Here is a 25836-nt window from a genome sequence, read left to right as displayed (position 1 = left end):
TCAGTTTAAGATGTGAAAAGTCAACCCATATTATTATTCCATGGTTAAGCTTTTTTGGCTATGAAAAATTGTAATCGTATAGAACCTTCTAGTGTGATTAATGTCACTGAAATATTCAACATCTGCCAAGTGGGAATAACTTGAGTTATGTATTGTCAACTAGGCTGTCATGCATGGTGGAAATGCCTAAAACTATATAGCTAAAGAGGCTAAGCTATATATTAATATTTGGTTTGAAAATTTTGCAAAAGAACGTCAATTTTTTGTTTTTGAAGAGAAAAAATATGACTGTAATATAAACAGGTAATATACTGTTGTTGATTCTAATTTTCTCTCTATGAAACTATTGATATAACTTCCGTAAGCAATGATTGTATTACATGAGAAAGAGGCCAAAGCCAATTTTTGGAATTCTAAACAAAAAACTTAATATTAAATGATGAGTAACTATCCAAACTCTTACTTGAAGAATCTCATTTCACATATATAAACAACACCCAAAACCTCCAAATATGGCATGAGATATGAACATATATGAGAAAGGGATGAGCTCCATACCTGGGGAATATGTAGTGCGCCTGAGGTGTTGTTTTCAAGGTTTTTTTGTGCCTAGTAATAAGAAAGAAACTAGTCACCGGAGAAGAGAGGAAGACTCCAGTTGCACGGGCTGTTGTGGTCGAAAGATGGCCTCTCTTGATTGCATTCCATTATCCCCAACCAAATGGAGACTAAGTTATCAGCTAACTTCCGTTACCACTCTGAGAGTGCTTGCTTCTGTTTTTCTAGCAAGAACGAGTATCTTATTTCTCTTTAAGAAGTTCCCCAGCAGCACTCTTAACAGACAAGACATAAATTCACTTTCACAAGTGGAAATTATTATTGTCGTATTACTTTATTTAAACAGGGAAAATAAATAAAGGGTAAAATTTTCAGGTGTAATAACCTCATCACTGTCTGATTACAAAGGAAGCGGGAGAATATAAAATATAAATGAAAATGAAAAAAGCTCTCAGTTAGACTTTGTCATTTCAAAATGTAAATCAGAATCTCCAACATGGAAAAATAATGTCATCAAACTATAGAAAAGCTACCTGAATCTCTACAAGAAAACTTTGAGATCCATCCATAGTAACTGCAACAACCACCGCTAAAACATATGAGCATGAATACTCCTCACTTAAAAACATCTCACTGGGATTTAAAAATGCTTGCATTCCTAATTGTGACATTTCAAATACTCCAAGCTAGCAGCACAGAAACAAAATTAATGTAAGTTGTCCAAACAATAATTTTCTTCCTTCACAAAAATGGAAAAGAATATGTAATTTTTAAAGAGTGCAAGTCTTGAAAGTTGAAATTGACAAATAACTTCTAAGTCCAACAAGCAGCAATACAGAACAGTTTCAATTATTTATAATCTAAATGAGAAAGACAGAAAGTTGTTTAAAGGAAGGGTACTGCAAATGTATAACAGCACATAAGTCTTAAGTCTCAGAAACAAGTTTGCTTCATAGTAATGACTTCCAATCATGACTAACCTCACCCAAGGTAGAATAATGAAAAAAAAATATTAGCCATAAATAAGTTAGAGAAAAGAGAATCTAAGAAAAGATAGTCTAAAAATCAAGATAAAATTAACAATGCTACAAAGTGTAAACAGAAAATGGAGAAGGTAATTAAAAATGATAACATAAAACATTATAAGTGGAAAAGCTTTACATAGGTATCACCAATTGCCAAACTCAGGTATCTTTCTTGTGAAGTTGTCGCTACTAATCCTTCTGCAATGATATTAAAGTGACATAATACTAATGATTATTCAACCAAAATATCTTGATCATTTCAGATATAGAATTATAGTACACATTGACTCTTACCATTCAACGAGATTAGTGAGAGTCAGAAGGAACCCTCCAGTGAAATTGTTTGCATCAAGAATCCTTTAGCCACACCATTTCAAGAAAAAATAATGTCATTTTACAATAGTTATCAATTTTCTTAAATAAGCATGAACTATAACAAAGAAATACTCGAAAAAAAGAAGAATAAAGGAAAATGGTATGCTCATAAGACACGATGTTACTTGCACAGTAAAACCCAATACTTAGTTTATTTATATGATCCAAACATATTGTATAGTTTGCATGGAAAACGACACAAGCTTGCATTACATATTGTACATACATATATACAAAAGTATTTGTTATACTTAAGAACTGATAGGTCATATAATACAACTCAGTGGGGTTTGTCACTAGAATAATGAATACAAACAGAGATACAACTCACCAAACAAAGTAGAAAAAACCAATTTGTCAAAAGGAGAAAGTTGCAAGTGGGGAAGGGAACACAAAACTAGAAAGAAATGTATTTAATTTTTTGATTTTATAGAACTTCTTGGAATAAAATAATCTTGTGGCCTTGAAATGTATAAAGAAACAAAAAATCAAACTAGACCCAGATTTTAATATGTTTTACATGATTTGGTATTTGCTTTTCTATGATGTAACTAGCTAGCAAGAAAAATTATAGTAGTTTACTACTACTACTACTACTACTACTACTACTACTACTACTACTACTACTACTACTACTACTACTACTACTACTACTACTACTACTACTACTACTACTACTACTACTACTACTACTACTACTACTACTACTACTACTACTACTACTACTACTACTACTACTAATTTCAAGTAAATTTAAAAAGTTTGTATTATCACAGAGAAAACTAATCCAAAATACAATTTAGAACCTTTACCAAATAGGTGGTGGATTTCTTGATGGCATCCTAGCTAAAATACCCACCAATCAAGTAATTTAAGAAATGGGATTTCTTGATGGCATCCAATCAAACAACCTAATAGCTTTATCAAATTTTCCATGTTTAGAAAACCCATAATTATAGAACTCTAAAATACAACATCTAACTTAGAACTTTCATCAAATAGTTTTCTTGCTTCACTCAGAAACACACAAAAACAAAAATCATTAGCACATACTACAAATATGCAATCTGAATTCCAAAGTAAAAATCTTAGTCAAATGAAACTCATAAAATAGTTGGGAAATAGCCAAACTAATCTTAAAATCAACTACGGTGGCAACAAATCATTCTGATGTTATGCAAAGCCAGCATCTTTGAGCTAGATGATAGTTAATAAGTAGAAAATTAATTTTCATCTACTTTCCAGTTTTCAATCAAATCTCATCAGTCTCTCAGTGTTTTTCTTACACAGAAACTGAGATAAAAATTATCTAGATGTGATTAAAAATAAGAAAAGGATTCCTTAAAAAAAAAAATAACTTACCATGCCTTTCATTAAGATCACTAATAGTTGTCTTTTTGTCTAATTCTGATCAAGAGTCCAAGTTCTCTGGCACCTAAAAAATAAAACACAACTAACCATTCACTATCGCCCCACACAACTCATTGAGATGCGAAAAAGAAAAAATCTCTTCACCATTCACCAAGCATCCATCACGAGAGCTAAACAATTTCAATTTGCAACATGAAACATGAAACAAAATCAAGTGCCAAATACCTTAGATTCGTTAACTAAAGTTGAGACCTAAGTAAAATTGCAGAACAGAGCTTGAATAAAACATATTACCTGAAAAATAGCCCCGTCCAAATCGAAGTCGAGCCCATCTTCCCTGAAAGCTTCGCCAACATTTCCCACTTCCCATTTTCGTAACCACTAGAGAACTGTAACAGATAGAGAGAGAGAGAGAGAGACAAGAGGTATCAGTGAGATGGGGAGAGAGAGATACATTAGAGGGAGAGATAGAGATGAGAGGGAGTGAGTGAGTGAGTGAGGAATTTTAGGGTTATTCGTGACAAAACACAAGAGAAAATATATAAAATCAAACACTTGAGAGAATAAAGAGAGAAAGAGAGACCTTATCTCTCACTGCCTCGCAAGAACCCAACACCATCAAAGAACCGACGGCGACTCCGACAATCTAAGGGTTCGATCCTTGAGAGAGGGTTTTGAACCTAAAGAAGAGTTGAATCCAACCGTGCAACTAGCTCCATTAATGGAGGACGAAGGTGGCCGGGAAACTCCTTGAATCTCACAGAGGCGCACGAATTCAGCTTGGAGAGCATTTTCTTTTGTTTTATGTTTTCAGAGAATGAAAATATGAGTGAAGAGTGGGGGAAAAAGTCTAGGCGAGATGTTTTAACAAAAAAATTCATTTGGCGCCACTTTTCTCTTTCTCCGTGTTTTATATTTGGCTAATCAATAATAACGCTTTTAAATTTGTGTAATATTTTACTGTAATATTTAGTCAAATTTGTTGTAGTGATTCAAACCTTAGGCCTTGAAATCGTTCCTACTACCCGGTTTAGTAGGATTCGACGTCCCGAAAGCTAGGTCTTGGTCCAGGATCCTTTTATTATTCATTTTATTGATGGAATCCCATAATTAGTTATGACTAGGTGACCGCCAAGGAATTAAAAGGCTGATCGTTCTCAAGGGTCATTCTTTTACTAATTCTTGCTCGAACCAGAGGTAAGAAAAATCCACTCCATATGTGACATGCATGGTTATTCATAAGGCATGTTGAGTGTTTAAATGTGGACATTGATTGCATATCAAATGCTTAGAAAATCTTGCTTACTTGTGAATGGCACTGACTTATTAGTCAGAATCGACAATGGTGTCGGTATTAACTATGAAGCTGTGACTTAATAGTCAAGTTCAGCAGTAGTACTGAGCACTGGTCGTATGGTATTGGCTTAAGAGTCAAGAACGGTTTTAGCGTGTTTAACGCAAGCCAAAAATATTAGATCTAATCGACATAAGCATTGAATGACTCATCATGAGCATTAATGCTTGACCAACCCCAAGTTCGATGAAAAACAAAAGCGCTTGTCTAGTCTTATGACTAGTCACTCAGAGCCGGGGCCAGAAGGCCTAGGTGACTGCATCATCACATGGCTAAGGGTACGAAACCCACACTAGTGACTCCACGGTCACTCATTTGGTTTATATTAGTGACTCGCTCACCAGTCACTCATCTGGTTTAAGCTAGTGACTCAATGGTCACTCATTTACTAAGGGTGCGGAACCCACATTAGTGACTTACACATCTGTCACTCATTTGTTTAGGGCTATAAGCTCTGGATGGTTATCATAATCATCACTTGATATTATATACATGCAGTAATGAGTTTTCTTGTTGAGCCTTGGCTCACGGGTGCTATGTGGTGCAGGTAAAGGGAAAGAATAGCTCACCCATCCTTGAGTGGAGAGCTTAGGTGGCGATGTTACATATGCGGTCACTTGACCACCACGGCCAAGGAGTTTCTCAGAGGAACTAGGGGTTAACCCTATTTTTGCCGCTTAGGTTGGCGGGTTGTAATTTTTAAACTGTATTGACCATTTTGGATTGTAAATAACTTGTAAACGCTTTTATGGGCCCATGTACAATTTTATGTTTTAAATAAATATATCATTTCCTTCTGATTGGTTTTTTTCACCTTAGCCTGTTAATAACACCTAGATGCACATTTATAACCAAATGACTCGATTAGTGAGTTAAGCACTGTTCAAAGCTCACAGTAACGGTCTTGGAGTAACCACTGCATTACAACTTGGTATCAGAGCATTGACCCAGCCGAAAGTGTGGCTGACGGGGACATCGAACCTCTAAGGGTGGGTGATTGTGACATTCAGAATCCCGTGATCCGTAAGGGGAAAGACTGGGTAAAAGCTGTGCAATCCCACATCGCCTGGGGAAGGTCAAGTGTGATGATTCTAAGATTGTGTAGGTATGGGACTACATAGTTGAAGATGGCTTAAATGGATTGATGGGTACTACTTATGCCAACAAGATGCATCTTCTTTTCGGCAGCTCATCACTTGAGAACTCCAAAGTTAAGCGTGCTCGACGTGGAGTAATCTTATGATGGGTGACCTCCTGGGAAAATTTCCCAGGAAGCGTGCAAGTGAGGACAAAGCATGCTGAAAAGACTCGTGTTGGTTTGTAGGGTCAGTCGTCATTCCAGGAAGCAACCATAGTGACGTAGGGTGTTACAACTTGGTATCAGAGCGTGCCAAGGTTTAGGGCTCCTATAGACTGGCTGGGCATGTACACTCATCACTGAAGTCAAGCTCGACTCATGGTTTGGTAACTATTTATGTAGTTATATATTTAACTGGTTAAATAAAGTATAAATGATTTACCTGTCTACATGAAATACAATGATAAGGTTGGGCCTTGAATATTGCATCATCAGCAAGAACGTGCATATTAATACGGATATTGCTAGAACATGCTTACTAGTATTGTTCATTGTGAATTATTATTTGATACATGTTAAATGCAAAATGCTATGATCATGTATCCATCTGTATAATTGTGGAATTTGGTGATTATCTGTTGATCTTGGACCGTGAGGCGGCAAGAGGATTAGTTATTACTGCTTAACTGGTCGTATTGATTATTTCAGCACAGTATAAGTTATAAGAATGATTCCAAGACAAACAGATTCATCAGCTGGCCAGAATAACAAGAAAGTTTAGGAGAATGACCAGAGTCGAATTCCACAATCATCTCCTGATAAATGGCAGCAATTTTTTAATGACCTACAGGCCAGAGTATTGAGGCAGGAAGAAGAAATCTGCCTCCTGAGACAACAGTATGTTCCTGCAGGAACCAGTGTACTAGAGGCACCACCTGTATTGGTGCCAATAGTTGAGCAGTTGTCTGAGGTTGGTAGCAAATGGGAGCCTCTTTATGAAAGGTTCAGGAAACAGCAACCTCCAGTGTTTGAAGGCAGTGTAGATCCTGCTAAGGATGAGTAGTGGATGAGCATGATTATCCTTGACTTCATGAGGGTGATTGGTAATGAGAGGATGGCCTGAGCCACATACATGTTTCAGGAGGATGCCCAAATTTGGTGGGAAGTTATATCCCAGACTAGAAACATCAATGGCCTGAGTTGGGAAGATTTTCAGACTCTGTTCAGCGAGAAGTACTACAACGATGCCATCAGGGCTACAGCGTGGCATTACTTACTTGTGTGTGGCACCAACTGTTCGGAATCGGCACTGGTTGCGTATCACTGACCTGAGAGTCAGAAACGGCATAAGCGTCGAGGACGCAAGGCCGAATGAAGATTAGATCTAATCGATATCAGCATTAAATGACTCATATGGGGTATTAATGCTGGACCGACCTGAAGGTCGATGAAAATTATAAGCGCTTGGCTAGTCTAGGACTAGCTACTCAGAGCCAGGGCCTAAGGCCTAGGTGACTGCTTGTCACATGGCTAGGGAACAATGTTCCATAGTTGTGACTCTAGGGTCATGAGGAAGGTTATGTTGGTGACTAATCATCATGCACCTATCCTGTTTAAGCTAGTGAAAGGATCACTTATTTATAAAGGGAACGGAACCCACCTTAGTGACTTGTACCACAGTCACTCTTTATTTCAGGGCTATCAGCCCGGTATGGTTAACGGAACAACCAGTGATAAATCACTTATCTGATTGAGGTTGACTTGATAGTCATCCATTCAGGAGGGCAGGATTCTTTATCCTGGATACCCATCATTATGTGAATCAGTTTGCCTGCTTGATTAAGGCTATATCTGCTAGGTGTGTGCCTGATGATTTGATGACATGTTATTACTGTTCATGAGCATATCGAGTTTTCTTGCTGGGCTTCGGCTCAAGGGTGCTATGTGGTGCAGGTAAAGGCAAAAGAAAGTTGGACCATCCTTGAGTTGGATAGCTTAGGTGCCGATGTGTACATATGCAGCTGCTCGTCCGCCATCGCCGAGGTTTGAAGGAAAGGAGCTAGGGTTAAACCCTGTTTTGCCGCTAAGACCGGCTGGATGTAAATATCTTCTGTAATGGACCTTTAAATTATATTTTTGGGATCCCAATGTATATATTAAATGTTCTAATGAGACGATATATCTTAACCAAAAATTTTAATCCCTAAACCGCTAATCATACTTAGTTACACGATTTTGGCCAAATGACTCGATTAGCGAGTTTAGCACTGTTTACAAGGCACACCGTAACGGCCCCTGGAGTTGGGGCGTTACACTGAAGGTGAGGATCCTTTTGTGTTTTTTGGTACTATGCCTGGACCTCGTATACCTATGATTTCTATTTTGAGGGCTAGAGACCTATTGCAAGAAGGTTGCATTGGATTCTTAGCCAGTGTGGTTGACACCACTCAGGCCATTCCAGTGAGACCAGAAGAGACCAGACTAGTCTGTGAATTCTTGGATATGTTTTCAGAAGATTTACCAGGGTTGCCACCACACAGAAAGATTGAGTTTGTGATAGAACTGGCTCCAGGAATGGAGCCAATGTCTAGAGCACCTTACAGAATGGCCCCAGCTAAGTTGAAAGAATTGAAGGTACAGTTGCAAGAGTTGTTAGATTTGGGTTTTATCAGACCTAGATTATCACCTTGGGGTGCACCAGTTCTATTTGTGAAGAAGAAAGATGGTTCTCTGAGGATGTGCATTGATAACAGAGAACTGAATAAGTTAACAATTAAGAACAAGTATCCTCTGCCAAGGATAGATGATTCGTTTGATCAATTGCAAGGTAAAATGGTATTCTCAAAGATAGACTGTAACGACCCAAATTTACTAATGAGGCTTAAGGGCCTAGATTAGTGTGTCGGGAGGGCATAATTATAATTTTGGCCCGTTGAGGGCATAACTGTATATATATGTGATAATTGTTGAGACCACATTATTATGTGGATATATTTGTGATCTCTGATTTGAGACGATCCTAGTGAGCAGTTTAGCGAAAAAGTCACGGCGGAGATTTATACCTGGCTCGGGGCGAGCCTGGGGTATAAATGGGAATTTAGAGAATATATTGGGGTCTATTTTGACATCGAGGAATATAATTGGTGATTAATTAGGTATCGGGAAGTAAGCGGAAAATATTAGAGACACTCGAGGAATTAGCAGGAATTGGGCGAAATGACCAAAATGCCCTAGGTGGATTAGAAGACTTAGGATTAAAGGGGAGGGCATTATAGTCATTTGTCTTATAAGAGATAGGTATTGCTGAGGCTTTATGCTTAGTAGAAGTTGTAGAATAAGGTAGAAGTCTGAGAAAAGAAGGAAAAGAAAGAAAAAGAAAGGGAAGAAAATAGGGCATTTTTCCAAGGGTCAGTTTATGCTTTCCTTCATCATTTTTTTGAGTTTTCTTGGAGCAAAGCTCAGAGGGGAGCTAGGTTAGGCTGAGCAACAAGAATTCTGAGCTAGGCTTGAAGAATTGGCAAGGGCTTAGCAAGAATGCAGCATCACTTAAGGTAAGACTTTGGAGTTTTCAGTTTCTGGTTTGGGTTGTTTGAACTATGGTGTCTAAGCTGAATTGATGGGAACTTTAGGGGAATTCAAGCCAAGGATTGAGGAAGAGCAAGCTAAGGAGGTCTAGAGGCTAACTTAAAGTCGAATTTCCATCAAAGGTAAAAAATTCAAAGCTTTAAACTTTGAAGTTTTGATTGTTTTGTTGAGTTTCTGAAGTCTAGAAGCAACTATGGTGAATTTTGCGATTAGGGGTGCATGTGGTTAGGTTTTGTATGATTGTGATGCTTGGGATGAGTGGAATATGTTAATAAGCTTGTTTTTAAGTTTGGTTGAGGATTGGAAGAGTTTTGGTAAGGGTTGGCTCAGGGAAATCGCAGGAAGGGAAAATGCAGTTTTGGCTATCTGTGACTAGCGCTACAGCGCTAGCCTTTGGGCGCTGTAGCGCTAGGCCAAGCATTCTGAGGGTGTTTTGGTTCTGCTTGTAGCGTTGTAGCACCCTCCTTAGAGCGCTGTAGCACTACCCTGTTTCCAGAAAGGGGTTTTTGAGTTATTTTCAAGGGTTTTTGCCTGGGGGTTCGGGGTTCGATTCCACCACCCCGTTTGGTGGAATTGGAGCTTCCCGAGGGCTCGGGATTGGTCCCGAGGCTAGGGTTCGGACTTGAGGTTTGGCTATGATTTTGATATATGGTTGTGACTAGGTGTGCGCTAAGGCTCAAGGGGGATCATGCTCAAGGATCAAAGTGAACAAAGCTAGCTAATTTAAAGGTAAGAAAACTGCACCTGGCTATATGTTTGTGATGGGACTAAGTGCTCCCGATATATGTATAATTTCAATGATGGTATTATGCCATGGGACATGTGATAGACAGCCTAAGGGTGTCGTATACAATATTTGCGCACAGGGCGCGGCTTGGCCACTGGTGGCTGAGGACAGCTTAATATTCACTGAGCTCGGTTTAAGCGGGCCGGAGTTAGTGGGATAAACAGAGGGTGCGAACTAAGGACGCTAACCCTAGTTATCATTTGTAAATTGGTGATTGATATGAGTTGATATGTTTAGTATGCTGAACACTTGATTATCATGAATGCTTATATGATTAAGAACATGCCTACATGCTATGAGATATTGGATTGTCTGTTGACTGCTATTGCTCTGTTATTAAGTTTTCTTGCTGGGCCTTGGCTCATGGGTGCTACGTGGTGCAGGTAAAGGCAAAGGCAAGTTGGACCAATCCTGAGGTGGAGGGCTGCGGGGCAAAATGTACATAGTCGGCTGTTCGATCGCCATGGTCGAGGAGTGGATCAGGACAGGGATTGCTTAACTGTCTATTTTGCCTTAGTATGGCTAATATTGTAATTAAATCTTGAATCTTTTGTGAATGGTTTTAATTCTATCGATTTTGGGATCCCGTGTAAACAAAGAATATTTATTTATAAGAAATGTTGCTTTTAAGACCAAATTTTTTTAACCCTAGTTCCACAATAGTTTCAATAACACGTTTTCAACTTAACGACTTGATTAGCAAGTCTAGCACTTTTATAAACACACAGTGTAACGGTCTTGGCTATCCAGGGCGTTACATAGACCTTCGTTCTGATTATCATCAATTGAGGGTCAAGGAGGGAAACATACCAAAGACTGATTTTCGTACCAGATATTGGCATTATGAGTTCTTAGTCATGTCTTTTGGATTGACTAATGCCCCAGCTGCTTTTATGGATTTGATGAATAGAGTGTTCAAGGATTATTTGGACCAATTTGTGATTGTCTTAATCGATGATATTCTGGTTTATTCTCAGTCAGAGTCAGAACATGAACAACATCTGAGGTTGGTTCTACAGAGACTGAGGGAACACAGGTTGTTTGCAAAGTTCAAGAAATGTGAATTCTGGTTATCTTAAGCATCTTTCCTTGGGCACATTGTCAGTAAGGAGGGGATTAAGGTAGATCCATCCAAGATCGAGGCAGTTAGAGATTGGCCAAGGCCAAAGAATGCTTCTGAGGTGAGAAGTTTCCTAGGATTGGCAGGTAATTACAGACGTTTCGTGAAAGGGTTCTCTAAGATTGCTACTTCATTGACTGAGCTGACGCGCAAGAATCAGAAGTTTGTGTGGTCAAATAGGTATGAGAACAACTTCCAGGAACTGAAGCAAAGGTTGATTACAGCTCCAATTTTGAGTCTTCAAATAGAACTGAAGCGGAGCCTGAGTCTAAGGCTGAGCCTGTTGTCGCTATTGCTGCAATAGTTCCTCGACTTTTGTCGAAGTCTGGCGATCTCCGCAGTGTTGTCAACTAGCGGTGTCGGTGGCGCATTGCGGTTGGCAGTAGCACGTACTCCTCTTCTGCGAACCGGAGGGGCTTCATTATTCACTGGAGCAGCGTTGGAGGCATTTCCATTGGTCGAACAGATCTTCGGAGCGACATCATAGCAGAGTTCTAACAGTTGAGAGAAACATGTCAGAACCTCACCCTAATAGGTTCTAAAGAAAAACTTTATCTAAACAAACATAACTCGGACCTATTGATTATGACTTCTTATGAAAATTATATGTCTTCTTTATTATTAGAGTAGGTTTCTATACTTAGAAAAATAAGCCATCTTTATTATTTTCTAAGTATGTTTCTAATCATCCTATATGACTTAATTCTCAGGCTCGAAACTCATCGTTGTTCCAAAGTTAACCATATTGAGGGAGGCCTGGGATCAGTAAAATCGTTCCCACTACTATGGCCCCCTAACTCTTAATATAGAAACTTGGTTCATTGATTTGTATCCACCCTCACCGAACTTAGTCATTATTTATTTTATTTATTTTTATTATGATTGCAAAAGAAAATCAAACTCATACATGATAACAAAAATAACCATAATATTAATTTGGAAAAGAAAGTTTTCACTATTTACAATCATCAAAGAAAACAAAAAATAAATAAAAATAAACAATGAAACTAGTATATTCTAAAAATTGGGATCTTCTACATCCGATCCTTCATCTAGCATATCGTCTTCTATCTCTTCATAGTCATCACTGTCTTGTGCCTCAAAATGCCCTCGAGGAAGATTTGTAAAAATTCTATGTTTTTGTTCATTTGTAAACTGAAATTCCATTTTTGAAGTGAACCTAAGTATGAGAAAATAATATCTCATAGCTACAGGCAGTTCATCTTCGTCATCTATCATCTCCCAAATTTCTTCTAAGGCTGCAGTCACTGTAGGATAATCTCTAAATAGTCTAAGTACTAAAACATATTGCTCGGTTGATCTCAACATGATCTGCTTAGATTCTTGGAGGTGACCTATCTCCCTGTGGAACAAAAGTAGCCTCCGAGTGATTCTCTCTAACACTCCTACGGTGTTTTGGGGTTCTCTAATTCTTTTTAAAGCCTTAATGGCTCGGATATCCTCATAAGTTAATGCTCCGTTCATTCTTAATTGAAAACATAAAGACTAAAATTGTTAGTTATACTTACAAACATAATAACTATAACTTAAACACTTACTTGGCGGTCAGATTCGGAGCTTTGAGTGTGTGTATCGAGAACTTCATGCGAATGAACCATTTCTCTGATACCAACTGTAATGACCCAACTACTCTAGAATTTGGACCATTAATAACTACTATACACAGACACTAATCTTAAGAAAACATACATATGAAATATCCATAACTTTATTTAAAAACTGTAAAGTAAAGGTTTAAAATACATAAAAAAAATCATGAGTAGGATATGGGATCTCATTATTTTGAAAATAAAGCATAACATAACTTAAATCTTAAATAAAATGGTTATAATATTAAGTGTGGAAATACATAGAAATCACAATTAAAAGACTTAAACAACTTCATCCTCGAATCGTTCGCGCAGTCCACCTGTGACACCCCACGTCACTATGGCTGCTTTCTGGAATGACGACTGGCCCTACAAACCAACACGAGTCTTTTCAGCATGCTTTGTCCTCACTCACATGCTTCCTAGGAAAACTTCCCATGAGGTCACCCATCCTTAGATTACCCTAGGTCAAGCACTCTTAACTTTGGAGTTCTTAAGTGATGGGCTACCGAAAAGAAGATGCATCTTCTTTTCGTTGTAGTATAGTGGTAAGTATTCCCGCCTGTCACGTGGGTGACCCGGGTTCGATCCCCGGAAACGGCGCCAAAAACTTGTTGCGTAAATTTAAGCAATTAAAATGTGCAAGTATACACAGTCGGCAATGAGTAATATAGTAGTAAGTGAGTATCGTCTCCACAGGGATTTCAAATTAAGCAAATGTAAAACCAACTAATTAACAATTTAAAAGTAAAAGAAAAAGGAATTATGAGAATGAATGTAATATGGATCTGAAATTAAATGGTTGCAATTAATTCTAATTAAAATGTAGCTAAGAAGTCAGCAAAATTTAATTCGAGAAAAGTGTCTATGGACTAATGGATCTGAATGGCTATTTCCCCCTATGTTGATCTGCCCAGTTGTTATAGCAATCGTTCAGCAATTATGCACAGAGTTAACAGATTTCTAAATAAGCCAGTGAGATTTTTCCAAAACCCACTAAGGTAATTCCACAACGTAATTCAATACATTCCTATATTAAACCAGGTTGTAAAACGAGCAATTACACACCAAATCTCAGGTTATACAAGGTAGTAAAATATTCGTATTTCACTCACTAAGAACTACCTAAACATGGTATTCCTCTTGTATCATTCAAGTTAACTCCACTAGATAGATTCTTCCCAAAATCAGATCTAGCTAATTAAATTGTTAGTCATGGCCAGTAATTAACAATCATTTAACATTCATCTCACTTGAATGAACAAAGGCAAATTTCTAAACTCATGCATTTCATTAATAAGTCATAACATAGGGTTCATAGCCATCCAAATCTCAAAATGATCAGTTCATGTCTAAACTGAAAATTACAATCCCATGTAAAAATAGTTCTTCCATGGTAACAACAGTTCACAGATTAAGCTAAATAAGAGTATACACTACAAAAGAGGGAATGTAGAAGAAAGAGAGAGTAGTAAATTCTTGTGCTAAAACCCTCTTCCTTCCTAGCCGTGAGCTTCTTTGATCTTTCCCTTCTGTGTATCTCTCTGTTTTTCTCTGTTTTTCTTTTTTTCTACTCTTCTTGCTGAAAATGATCGTCATCCACGTACTGTGTCCTCTCCCCTTCTATTTTGACTGTGCTCTCCTTCTTAGGGTACTGTCCTTTTCACCTTACCCTAATTAGAAAGCCCATTTCCATCTTTGGTCCATTACTCCTTGCCACCTCAGCCAGCTGACTTAATTCTTTAAATGGGTGCCACATAGGCGCTGAGATCAGTAAATAATTGCAGCTGGCTTTTGTCCACGTCAGTCTTCATTTTCCAGATTTGCTAACAATTTGGCCTACAGCATTCGAGCAGCAATTCCAACTTTCTGTCCCCTTTTTCTTTTGATTCCCTTGGCGAGTTTAAGGTTCCTTTCCTAAATAACAAAACACACATATTTACATAAATATTTACAATTACTACCAAAAAATCACAAGACTCTTGAATTGACACACTAATTAGAAAATAAAGGTAAAAACTAAACAAACTTACAATTAACAACACCCTCATCACTCTTTTCAACCAAAAACAAGTTCAAAGTTCATAAAAATAACTCTAAATCATAGAGTTATCAGCTACCGAAAAGAAGATGCATCTTCTTTTCGGTAGCCCAACCCTTGAGAACTCCAAAGTTAAGCGTGCTTGACCTGGGGTAATCTAGGGATGGGTGACCTCCTGGGAAGTTTCCTAGGAAGCATGTGAGTGAGGACAAAGCACGCTGAAAAGACTCGTGTTGGTTTGTAGGGCCAGTCGTCATTCCAGAAAGCATCCATAGTGACGTGGAGCGTCATAAATGGTATTAGAGCCTTGACCCAGCCGGAATTGTGACCGACGGGGACGTCGGGCCCGTAAGGGGGGGGGGTGATTGTGACAGTCAGAATCCCGTGATCCATAAGGGGAAAGGCCGGGTAAGCTGTGCAATCTCACACCGCCTGAGGAAGGTCAAGTGTGATGATTCTAAGACTGTGTAGGTATGGGACTACACAGTTGAAGAGGGCTTAAATGGATTGATGGGTACTACCTATATCAACAAGATGCGTCTTCTTTTCGGTAACCCATCACTTGAGAACTCCAAAGTTAAGCGTGCTTAACCTGGGGTAATCTAGGGATGGGTGACCTCCTGGGAAGTTTCCTAGGAAGCATGTGAGTGAGGACAAAGCATGTTGAAAAGACTCGTGTTGGTTTGTAGGGCCAGTCGTCATTCCAGAAAGCATCCATAGTGACATGGGGCGTCATACCACCGATTCCATTCTCCCTCAATACACAATCCCAAGCTACCAAGAATCTTCCCACCGCTATACTATTTTCCTGCACATATAAAACAAAGGAATGAGCCTAATGCCCAGCAAGGAAAATCTACTACAAGCATGAACATAAGCTATAAACATATAACATATTCTATAAACATATACCCATGTACATAGTGACTATTGGGGTTTGCTAACTAAGCAACTATAAGCCTCAAACTACAATGAGGTTTGCTAGTTAAGCAACTATAAGCCCCAAAAACATAAAAGTGTTGGGGTTTGCTATATAGCAACTATAAGCCCCAAACATACATATATCATAACACATAAAATCATACTATTGCATAATCATAACATATTAAAAAACATAACACATATCACATAGGAACTATCCTATTTTCCTTACCAAAAACCAGGATGTGAGAACAAGGGCGGGATTTTGGAACACTCCTAAAAACCATTAATGAGAAGGGTAAGTATTCTAAAAGAAAGAGATGAAAATGAATGAACTAAACCACCGAGAAGGTACTTACCGACAAGAACCTCAAGTTCAAAGAACTTAGATGCCTAACCATGAATAAAAACAGCGAGTTAGGAAATGAGTAGAGAAAAACTATAAGAACTAATGAAACAATATAGAAAGGAACTAAGAATAGGAATACCTTTGAAATTGCTATACCCGAACTACACCTCGATAACGAAACACACTATGAACCTTACTTCCTAAGTGTTTAATAAGCTTAGAATGATAAAGCTTATAACCACAACCCAAGTGTTTAACACTCTAAAGTAAACCTAGCAATTTGAAGGCTCTGAACTCAGATTGAAGAATGAAAGAAATGGTTGGGTACTAGGTCCTATTTATAGAGTTCAAGAATGAAAAGATCTTCATTTAGCTTGAATAAAAATAATGACTTTTTAATTGAAAAATATTTGAATAATCGTTCAGCAGAGGCTGAAGGCTCGGTCAAAAAGATTCTGGCTTATCAAGAGGTTTATGGAATAAAATGAGCTCGATTTCAAAATCATTTGAAAATACAGCCCTATAGCCGATATATTGCCTACCATAGGCGATATATCGCCTGGGCTCATATTCCCGAGGCTCTTCGAAGTGGTCGTGCGAAGTTACGTGTTTTTCGTATCCCCGTGTGGCGATATATCGCCTCCTAGAGCTGCGATATATCAGCATACGCTGAAATATTATACATGTAATTACACTTTTTCAGCCTAATTTGAATTGAGTAAACAACTTTGACTGAGTCTAATAACGATTTCAAAGCTGCTGGCAGACTCTGGGATTTTCAAATATTACTCTTAATAAACTATTCCTCAAAAATACTTAATTTCTCATTAAATGTGCACATGACAAATGTCATTATCTTATTAGGTCTATCTAAACCTTATAGTATAATAAATATCATCTTCATAATCAGTCATATTAATCAAACCTTAGGTTATAATTAATATTCTTAAACTATAGGTTAAACTTATAAAATCTACAAGTGTTGCTACGAGTGTCCAACTAAGTCCCGGCTTGAACCAAAATCCACAGTAATAAACACACTATAACTACTACTATCTATTACTATTACTACTACTATCTAATTAGCTAAGTAAAGTTCTTGGACTCTACATGTTCAGCCATTGAAGAGGATTCAATTCAAGTTTTAGGTAAGGTTTTAGTTCAATTTTCTGGTTCCTTGCTCTGTTTTTTTGTTAGTTTTGAGATTGGAGTTTTGATCATAGAAATGGGAATTTGATGAAGTTTTGATTGGTTTAAGGCTTAGGTTTTGTTGGATATATGGTGGATAAGTTGTGGTAATAAATGAGAGCTTTGCTTTGTGGTATTGGAAGTGTTTCAATAGGGTTTTGAAATGAGTTCGAAGGGAAAAACTGGGATTTTTGACTGAGTTTCAGGTGGGGTCGCGACTCTATTCTAGAGCGTCGCGACCCAAGTTTGTTGAAGATGAAGGGTAGTGCTGAAGGGCCATTGGGCCACGGCATGGTGGAGTAGGGCCGCGGCGCGTGTTGGTGGTTGGAGCTTGGGCGCCTCTGTTTGGGGAGGTGGGCCGCGGCATGGGGGAAGGCTGGTCGCGACCCTTAATGGCATTTTGGCCAGAAGTGTGCTTTTGTCGCAGGGATTCAAACCTTAGGCCTCGGGATCACTCCTACTAACCGGTTTAGTAGGATTCGACGTCCCGGAAGCTAGGTCCTGGTCCAGGAACCTTTGATTATTCATTTTATTGATGGAATCCCATAATTGGTTATGACTAGGTGACCGCCAAGGAATTAAAAGGTTGATCGTTCTTTTACTAATTCTCGCTCGAACCAGAGGTAAGAAAATTGCACCCCATATGTGACATGCATGGTTATTCATAAGGCATGTTGAGTGTTTAAATGTGGACATTGATTGCATATCAAATGCTTAGCAAATCTTGCTTACTTGTGAATGGCACTGACTTATTAGTCAGAATCGACAATGGTGTCGGTATTAACTATGAAGCTGTGACTTACTAGTCAAGTTCAACAGTAAAACTGAGCACTGGTTGTATGGTATTGGCTTAAGAGTCAAGAATAATTTTAGCGTGTTTAACGCAAGCCGAAAAGATTAGATCTAATCGACATAAGCATTGAATGACTCATCATGAGCATTAATGCTTGACCAACCCCAAGTTCGATGAAAAACAAAAGTGCTTGTCTAGTCTCGTGACTAATCACTCAGAGTCAAGGCCAGAAGGCCCAGGTGACTGCATCATCACATGGCTAAGGGTACGAAACCCATAATAGTGACTCCATGGTCACTCATTTGGTTTATATTAGTGACTTGCTCACCAGTCACTCATCTAGTTTAAGCTAGTGACTCCATGGTCACTCATTTACTAAGGGTGCGGAACCCACATTAGTGACTTACACATCTGTCACTCATTTGTTTAGGGCTATAAGTTCTGGATGGTTATCATAATTATCACTTGATATTATATAAATGCAGTAATGAGTTTTATTGCTGAGTCTTGGCTCCCGGGTGCTATGTGGTGCAGGTAAAGGGAAAGAAAAGCTCACCCAGCCTTGAGTGGAGAGCTTAGAAATTGGACGGAAGTCACACATTTTAGTAACGTAAATAATTTAGGAGAACTCTTAATAAGCTAAAAAATCCGGAGGACATGATTTGAATTTGTAATAGTTAAGTGAAAAATCCTAATAATCCTTTTACAAAACTAAAATTTAAACAAAACAAGGCAACAAAAGCAAAATGCCAAAGGACCATTAGAGGTTACAAGGATTAAAAACACAACACGTATACTACAATAAAAGAAAACACGCAACAAACAAACAACAAGAGCACAAAGAACAAAAAAAGAGAATAAAACTAAAAGTCAAGCGCGTAGTAGATCCGACAACCAAGCTCATCACCATGAGCAGAAAGCAAAACCCAGAGCTACCACTCAAGACACCAGCCGACCAACAACACACCACCACCGGCACCGCACCCCAAACTAAACTCAATCGCGTCTTTTTCGACAAAGATGGTTTCTTAATTTCCTAAGTGGGCTTTTCAACAAGTTTTTCATTTAACATTGCAATCATTGGCCACGCATTACGTCCAGTCTAGAATTAGCGCATAATGTCGCATGAACCAAAAGAACTACCACACATTATGGTATAAGTTCATCGTTTTTTTTATTTATACTTCATTTAACTAAAACTAGATTACTTCCAGTTTGCTCTCTTTTTATGACCTTTATAATTAGGAAGATGAAAATAGAAATACATCATATCAGAGAGTCCTCGTCAGCTTCAATTATTTTTCTCACAACGAATACAATCTGTACAAGTCTCACTCATACTAATCTCCGGCACTAAAACCCTTCAGAATCCTAGCACCCTAATTTATTGCCATTAATTAATCTAACAAATACACACATAAATTCCCAAATATACAAGTTTTCTGTAGCATGACAAGTAATCAACTTCTTAGAAATGATGTCAAAATGGTATATGTATATCAAATAGGTGAGTGCTTAGTGTAATACCAAGTGCCATACAGCCAATATGACCATGCGTCATGGATGAAGGGGATCAGCCCTAATGCTCAATACCCATGTGTGCGTGATGCAAATTATATATGTTAGTTGGTGGTTGGACTCCAAATCGTTTTCACCTAATTTTTTTTTTTAATAATTTCATTTGTGTGCCACATTTAACTAGTGGGGTGCTTTTTTTGGGTTGAAATATTTTTATAACTCAGATAAGATATAGAAACTCAAATTTCCACCATTTATTGACCAACTCTCTCAAGTGCATAATATAGTTGTTTGCACTCATAAAAGACTATCTAAGTCAAATGGAGTAGTAGTAGTACTCTCCCCTCGAAGCCATCTAGCTTGGAACCACAAGCGCATGGTGACACATGCTTTTGTAAAATATAATACGTATATATTTTAATTAGTTCATCATGTATTTGGAATGATATAACTGTAGGTAGTAGGTCCAATAAGGAAGTTTTGTGTTAAAAATTAGGTCTTGTGGAATTAGTACAGATGAATTTGTAAAAAGATAAGGAAATTAATAACAAGCACTAATTATGGGCAGTATAGACTTCCCATGCAACCTTTTTTTTTTTTTTAATTTCTCATGGCTAAAATAGATTATTGAGAGGGACAGTTCCAACACCCACTTCTAAATTTTTAACTCACTAGTATGCCTAATCAAATATATGGCATTGGCAAGCAACATAGTAATTATATTGTTTTTTAAATGCCATTTTGATCAAGTGTTGATTATTGCAAAGAAATCCCAATAAGTAAAATATTTTACTTGTTTTGGATTGGGATGTTTACAGAAACAAGAGGTATATATTTTATATAATTTAGCGTGTCTCAATTGAAAACAAACAAATTCAATTTAAATCCCCATGGCATCTCCATCGAATATACACATACATAACTTAATTATTAGACATTGAGAAAATCATTTGACGTATTTGAAATATGACTAGATTAGGGTGGAAGTTTAATTTTCGTTGACCACTATTAAAATAGCTTAGCTAGAAGAGATTAAATATCTAACATAGAGATAGAGATAGAGAATATTTCCCTTTACGTAATCTAATTTTAATTCTTAAGCAAATCACCATAAATAAACTACCATAACTTTGGCCTAACCTATTATATTTAGTTCAGCTCTTCACATTACATACCTGAAGAAAACAATATCTTTTACCTTTAACCATTCTCTTTCCCACATATATTACAAATTTATTACATTGATCACCATATATATATATAGGTCTTATTTCTCTTTGTATAGGTAATTAATATTTGTATTAAATACAACAAAAGCTCAAGACACTGCCGGATGCACATACATGATATATATTATATATGATCAATAAAGTAAAAAAAATAATTAAAAAGAAACTATTGGTTATAGTTGTTAGTTGGTTCTAGAACAAATAAGTAAACGGGTTTATAAATTATTAGCCTCATAAGAAAAAAGACAGTGATGTTTTGGTCGATTTCTTGCTCAACAGCTGGAATGCCTTTGAGGACCGTGGACCCAGCTACAAAGGCCACTTATCCAAAAACAAAAACTATTGGTTACACTTGTTATTATCAGTTGGATTATTTAGTTTTAATATGAAACTTCCAAAGTCCAAAAACCATACTCCAAATCATCAAAGACAAATTAAATAAAACAGCATAAGTTTGCAAAAACCAGCAGGGTATATATTTTTCTCATCTCACCCATGGTTCATTAACATATATATATATATAGGTCAAGAGAAAAAGCAATTACACAATCCATATACAAACTCATTGGTTCAAGAGCCTATTTCTCTGAAACTCACCCATCTTTCTACAAAAAGGAAGAAAAAAAAAACATATTCACCGCTCCAACAGCAGCATGAGAAAAAGAAAAAAAGTGGCAAAAAAAAAAAAGAGTCAACTCATCAACTCACTCACCCTCCTCTCGATGGTGTAAGAAAGAAAAATTCAAATAAGGGCACCATATAACGGAAAGAGCCATAACTCCCACAAGGGTTCCAACTACAAACCCATATAGACCCAAAGAAAAGATATTTCTTAGTGATCAATCCCTTTCATCAGTTTTTTTCTTTTTCTTTGTAGAATTTTTTGCAAAAGTATTTTTGGGTTTTTCTTCTTCCTCTTTTTTTTTTTTTTTTTTTTTTTAATCCCTTAGATTATTCACAAGCACTACTATCGGCGAATAATCCCAGTGAAGTAATTGAAGTCATGATGCTGGACCCGAAGTTGCTTTAGCCATGAATCGGCCACGCTCAATAGCGACAAAAGCCTCTCTTGGTCCCGGCCACACTTGCCCGAGACCCACACATTGCCTTGCATCTTATAAGTGGCCAACCCAAATGGTGGTAGAGAGATCCCATCTCCTTCCTTTCTCTTCCCCATCCCCGCATTGCTTTCATCCATGTCATCTTCAACATCCATGTCTGATCAAACACCGTGTTAATAATGGAATTTCATGAACCTTTGTTTTATTTTTACTCTATAAATGAAAGTAAAATACATAATAATTACCTTGGAAAGAAGATGAGAGAGTGTGATATGTGAGGAAGCAAGTAGACAGGTCCTTAATGGTCCTACCCATTGGAATATGGTATATTGGGTACCTGAATATGGATACAAGATAATCAATATTAGATTAACCCCTTTTTCGCTTTAACATATAGAAGCATGCACGTGCAATAATATGGTCTTTGTTGTTATTATATTATTCACAAGTAATCACTATCTTTCGGGTGAGAGATTTTTGTGTACTAAATGAGGGTTTCAATATATTGTGTAGTGACTAAATTTTAATGTATATGAACTATATATATATATATTTATAAATTGTGGGTTATGAGAGATACCATGCAACTGCCATCCAGCTAGCTGGTGAAAGATCAACACTCCTAAGTGACATCAAACCAGGGTATCTTTGAGCCAATCCATTGATCTATAAAAGCAAAGAATATCAAATGTTGTGATCAATTATGGAATCAACAAAATATCATATAGATTAAAGAGACGGAGGGATTAGTAAGCATATTCCATCACAGACCTATCTTCAGAAATAATGGAATTGGAAACATATTTATGATATTATTCTCTTTATCATATTTTGAATCATGATAACAATAGTGTAAGAAAATAAAAAAGATAGTCAAAAAGACAAAAATAATAAAGACGAGCACATATGCTCAATTCATGATCAATAATAATAATTATTATTATTATTATTATTCGTACAAGTTTATTGTCTTATTAAATCTAACTTGCTTATTGAAATTTTTCTCTACAAAATAAAGATAGGAATAGATTATTGAGCAAGCATAAATATATTTCTTTATGTTGAAAAGTCAAAAGGTTATACAGTTTCTATTAAAGATGTCTAGCCAAGAAAAAGAAAGAGTTCATTGATACTAACAAATCCACAAATGTTTTCATGCTTCATAAGTCTTTTGATTTGAAGGAGAAAACATAATACAAAGAAGGGTTACACGCCAATCAAGGAAAAGAATCAAAAAAGAGAGACACAAGTTGGGTTGTACCAAAACGAATATGAACCGAACTCAAAAGGTGTGTCTATGTGTGTGTGTTTGTGTAGTACCTTATCCATTAGAGGGACTCTTCCATAAGGAGTTGATCTCTCAAAGTATTGAAAATAACGATGACCCAATCTATCATTTAGATGAAAAGCATTGTTCTCTTGCTCAAACCCTCCTTCTTCTGAAGAACACCCATCCCATCTCCATAACTTATCGCTCTCACTATCATCGCTAAGTGAATCGCTATAAGAATCCCTTGTTTCACACTCACCCGCTTCTGCCTCTTCTCTGCAAAAAGTTTTCGACAACAATTCATTCAATTGATCCAAAATGTGGTTTTTGAGGAATTTCGATGACAAATGTTTGATTTTCAAACAAAAACAAACCCACTTATGATTTCTTCGAAATATGGCAACAAAAAAAATTAGAAAAATGTGAAAAATTGAAAGTGGGTATTGTGTACCTGAAACTGTTAATGGAAGAATTGCTTGTGAAAATTTGAATAGCAGAGAGGTAAGGGACATAGTACTGAACAAGCGTCTCTTCTTGATCCAAGGCAATCGGAACACCGGCGCCATATGCACTCCATTCATCATAACAACTCCAAAGATCAGCCAATGTGAAATACTCGACCTTTTCTCTTTCCCATGGATGCCATAGACTATTCAGGTTGCGAATCTCAGTCTGAAAAAAAAAAAGGCAATCATCACAAATTTTGTGAGAAGAAAACTAGGAGCACAAAAAGAACAAATGAGTTGAATTTAATCGAAATATGATATAGTCGAAGAGAACAAAACAAACCTTTGGTAGAAATTGAGATTGAACCACCGGTGTTGTGCAATGGAGGAAACATTCAAGGTTTGATTGCATTGACCCTTTATCCAAAATCATGTTTTAGAGAGAGAGAGAGTTAGGGAGAAGACGGAGATGAAGGGAGGGAAAGAAATTAGTGTTTCTCTCACCAACCCTGAAAACAGAGGAAGCCCAGAAAAGAAGACCGAAAAACAGAGGACAAAAGAAAGAGGTTTGGGGAGAGAAAAAAGAGGAAGGAAGAGAGAGATATTGTCGGGATATGATTTTCCCTTTTAGAGGGAGAGCGAGAGAGAGAGAGAGAGAGAATGCAAAATAGGTTTGCAAAGACTTCTATTTTTCGACGTTTAGGACAGCAAAATTCACGGGAAACTCAAAAATCTTTTCTCAGCTTAGTCTTCTTCGTTGGCAAATGTTGGCCAAGTCCAACACCTTTCCGTACACCGGAAAATCCAACTTCCGGCAAATTCTCCGATCAAACCAAAAAAAACCCAACAAAAAAAAATTGTTCCACTTACCCCTTTTTTATCACCTTTCCTTGAAAATCCACTACGCTTGTAGAAAACTCAAGCGTTTTCTCTGCTTTGTTCTTTTTTTTCAAGGAACAGAATTGAACCCAAATAAAAAAAAAAAAAAAAAAACTAAAGAAGGAGGGTCACCGTGATTCAAAGTTAAATCAAACCCACCAATCAAGCCTTGCGAAAAATGAAGCAAGGAAAGCTCAAATTTCACTTGTTTCTCAAACCAAAAAAAGGAAAAAGAAAGCCCGAGAAAACGAGGGAAAAGTACCAAAGAAAGAAAGGGCCTTTCCACTGTTTCGACAGACACTTAGGTTCTGTGGAGTGATTGATTGACGGGATCACGAGTGACTCTTAAATGTTAGCGTTCGAATTCAATACCATTTTTTTCTAAGTAGAAAAAAATAAACAATTGGTCAGAACCAATCAAACTTTTCCGAGAAAATTACAGCAGAACTATAACAAACACACGGAAAATGAGAACACTCAAACCAAAACTCAGAAGAAAAAAAACAGAGCGCTTTGGGTTTTATAAACACTCTTTTTAGAGAGAGAGAGAGAGAGAGAGAGAATGTCTAGGAGAGAGGTTTTGGATACCAAAATAATTATAAAAGGCATCAGAATACCAGATTTATCACTTATCAGACTCATCCGTCTTTCTCATGGTCTCTCTCTGCTCTTGAAAGATACTCATTATTTTTTTTAATATAAATTATTGTTTTTTTAATATACTGGCATACTGCTATTCATTTATATTTCTAAAATTAAATATTTATTTCAGTGGGAACTGGTCCAATTTTTTTTTTAATGTATTGTGGGGATTTCAAAATTTGAGGGATGGTGGAAAATTATATAATATTTTATTTTTATCATTGTTTTGAGGTAGAATTAAAAACAAAAAACAAAAAAAGTTAAAAATTTGTTCTCCCTTCTTGATGTGCTAAATTACAAATTAAGAACCTAAGGGGTGCATAAATCACTAGTTGAGCTGAATATGATAGGACAAAAAAGCTATTAAAAATATTCTATAACGTGACACACACAAAATAAATACATATAAATAAAACTAAAAAATATTTTTGATTTCGTACCTAGTAATTGATAAGTTGCTTCATATATAAAATTTTAATTTAAAATACCCATTTGTCGTAGATATGTTTTCTAACATTTGTTATAATAATAATAGATTAAAGAGACTCCCCCAATTCCATGTCCAAAGAGCTATATATCATAAAAAATTAATATGATTTTATTTATAAAAAATTACTAAAAAAATAGAGCTATATC

The 25836-nt window shown here is 36.9% G+C and overlaps 1 protein-coding gene across 1 annotated transcript; it reads right to left on the bottom strand.

Moving 5' to 3' along the window:
- Window positions 1-21355: 21355 nt before the first annotated feature.
- On the bottom strand, window positions 21356-25190 carry LOC133817716 (uncharacterized). The gene is made up of 6 exons (XM_062250296.1): window positions 24023-25190; window positions 23685-23905; window positions 23284-23509; window positions 22544-22629; window positions 22209-22300; window positions 21356-22120 (listed from the first exon to the last, which is right to left on the bottom strand). Exons 1-6 carry the CDS (start codon window positions 24110-24112, stop codon window positions 21870-21872), a joined length of 966 nt encoding a protein of 321 aa, XP_062106280.1. The 5' UTR covers window positions 24113-25190; the 3' UTR covers window positions 21356-21869.
- Between the last annotated feature and the right edge of the window lie 646 nt (window positions 25191-25836).

The sequence above is a fragment of the Humulus lupulus genome, chromosome 2 (assembly GCF_963169125.1).
Source record: "Humulus lupulus chromosome 2, drHumLupu1.1, whole genome shotgun sequence".
Lineage (NCBI taxonomy): Eukaryota > Viridiplantae > Streptophyta > Magnoliopsida > Rosales > Cannabaceae > Humulus > Humulus lupulus.
This window is presented reverse-complemented; position numbering and strand designations above follow the sequence as displayed.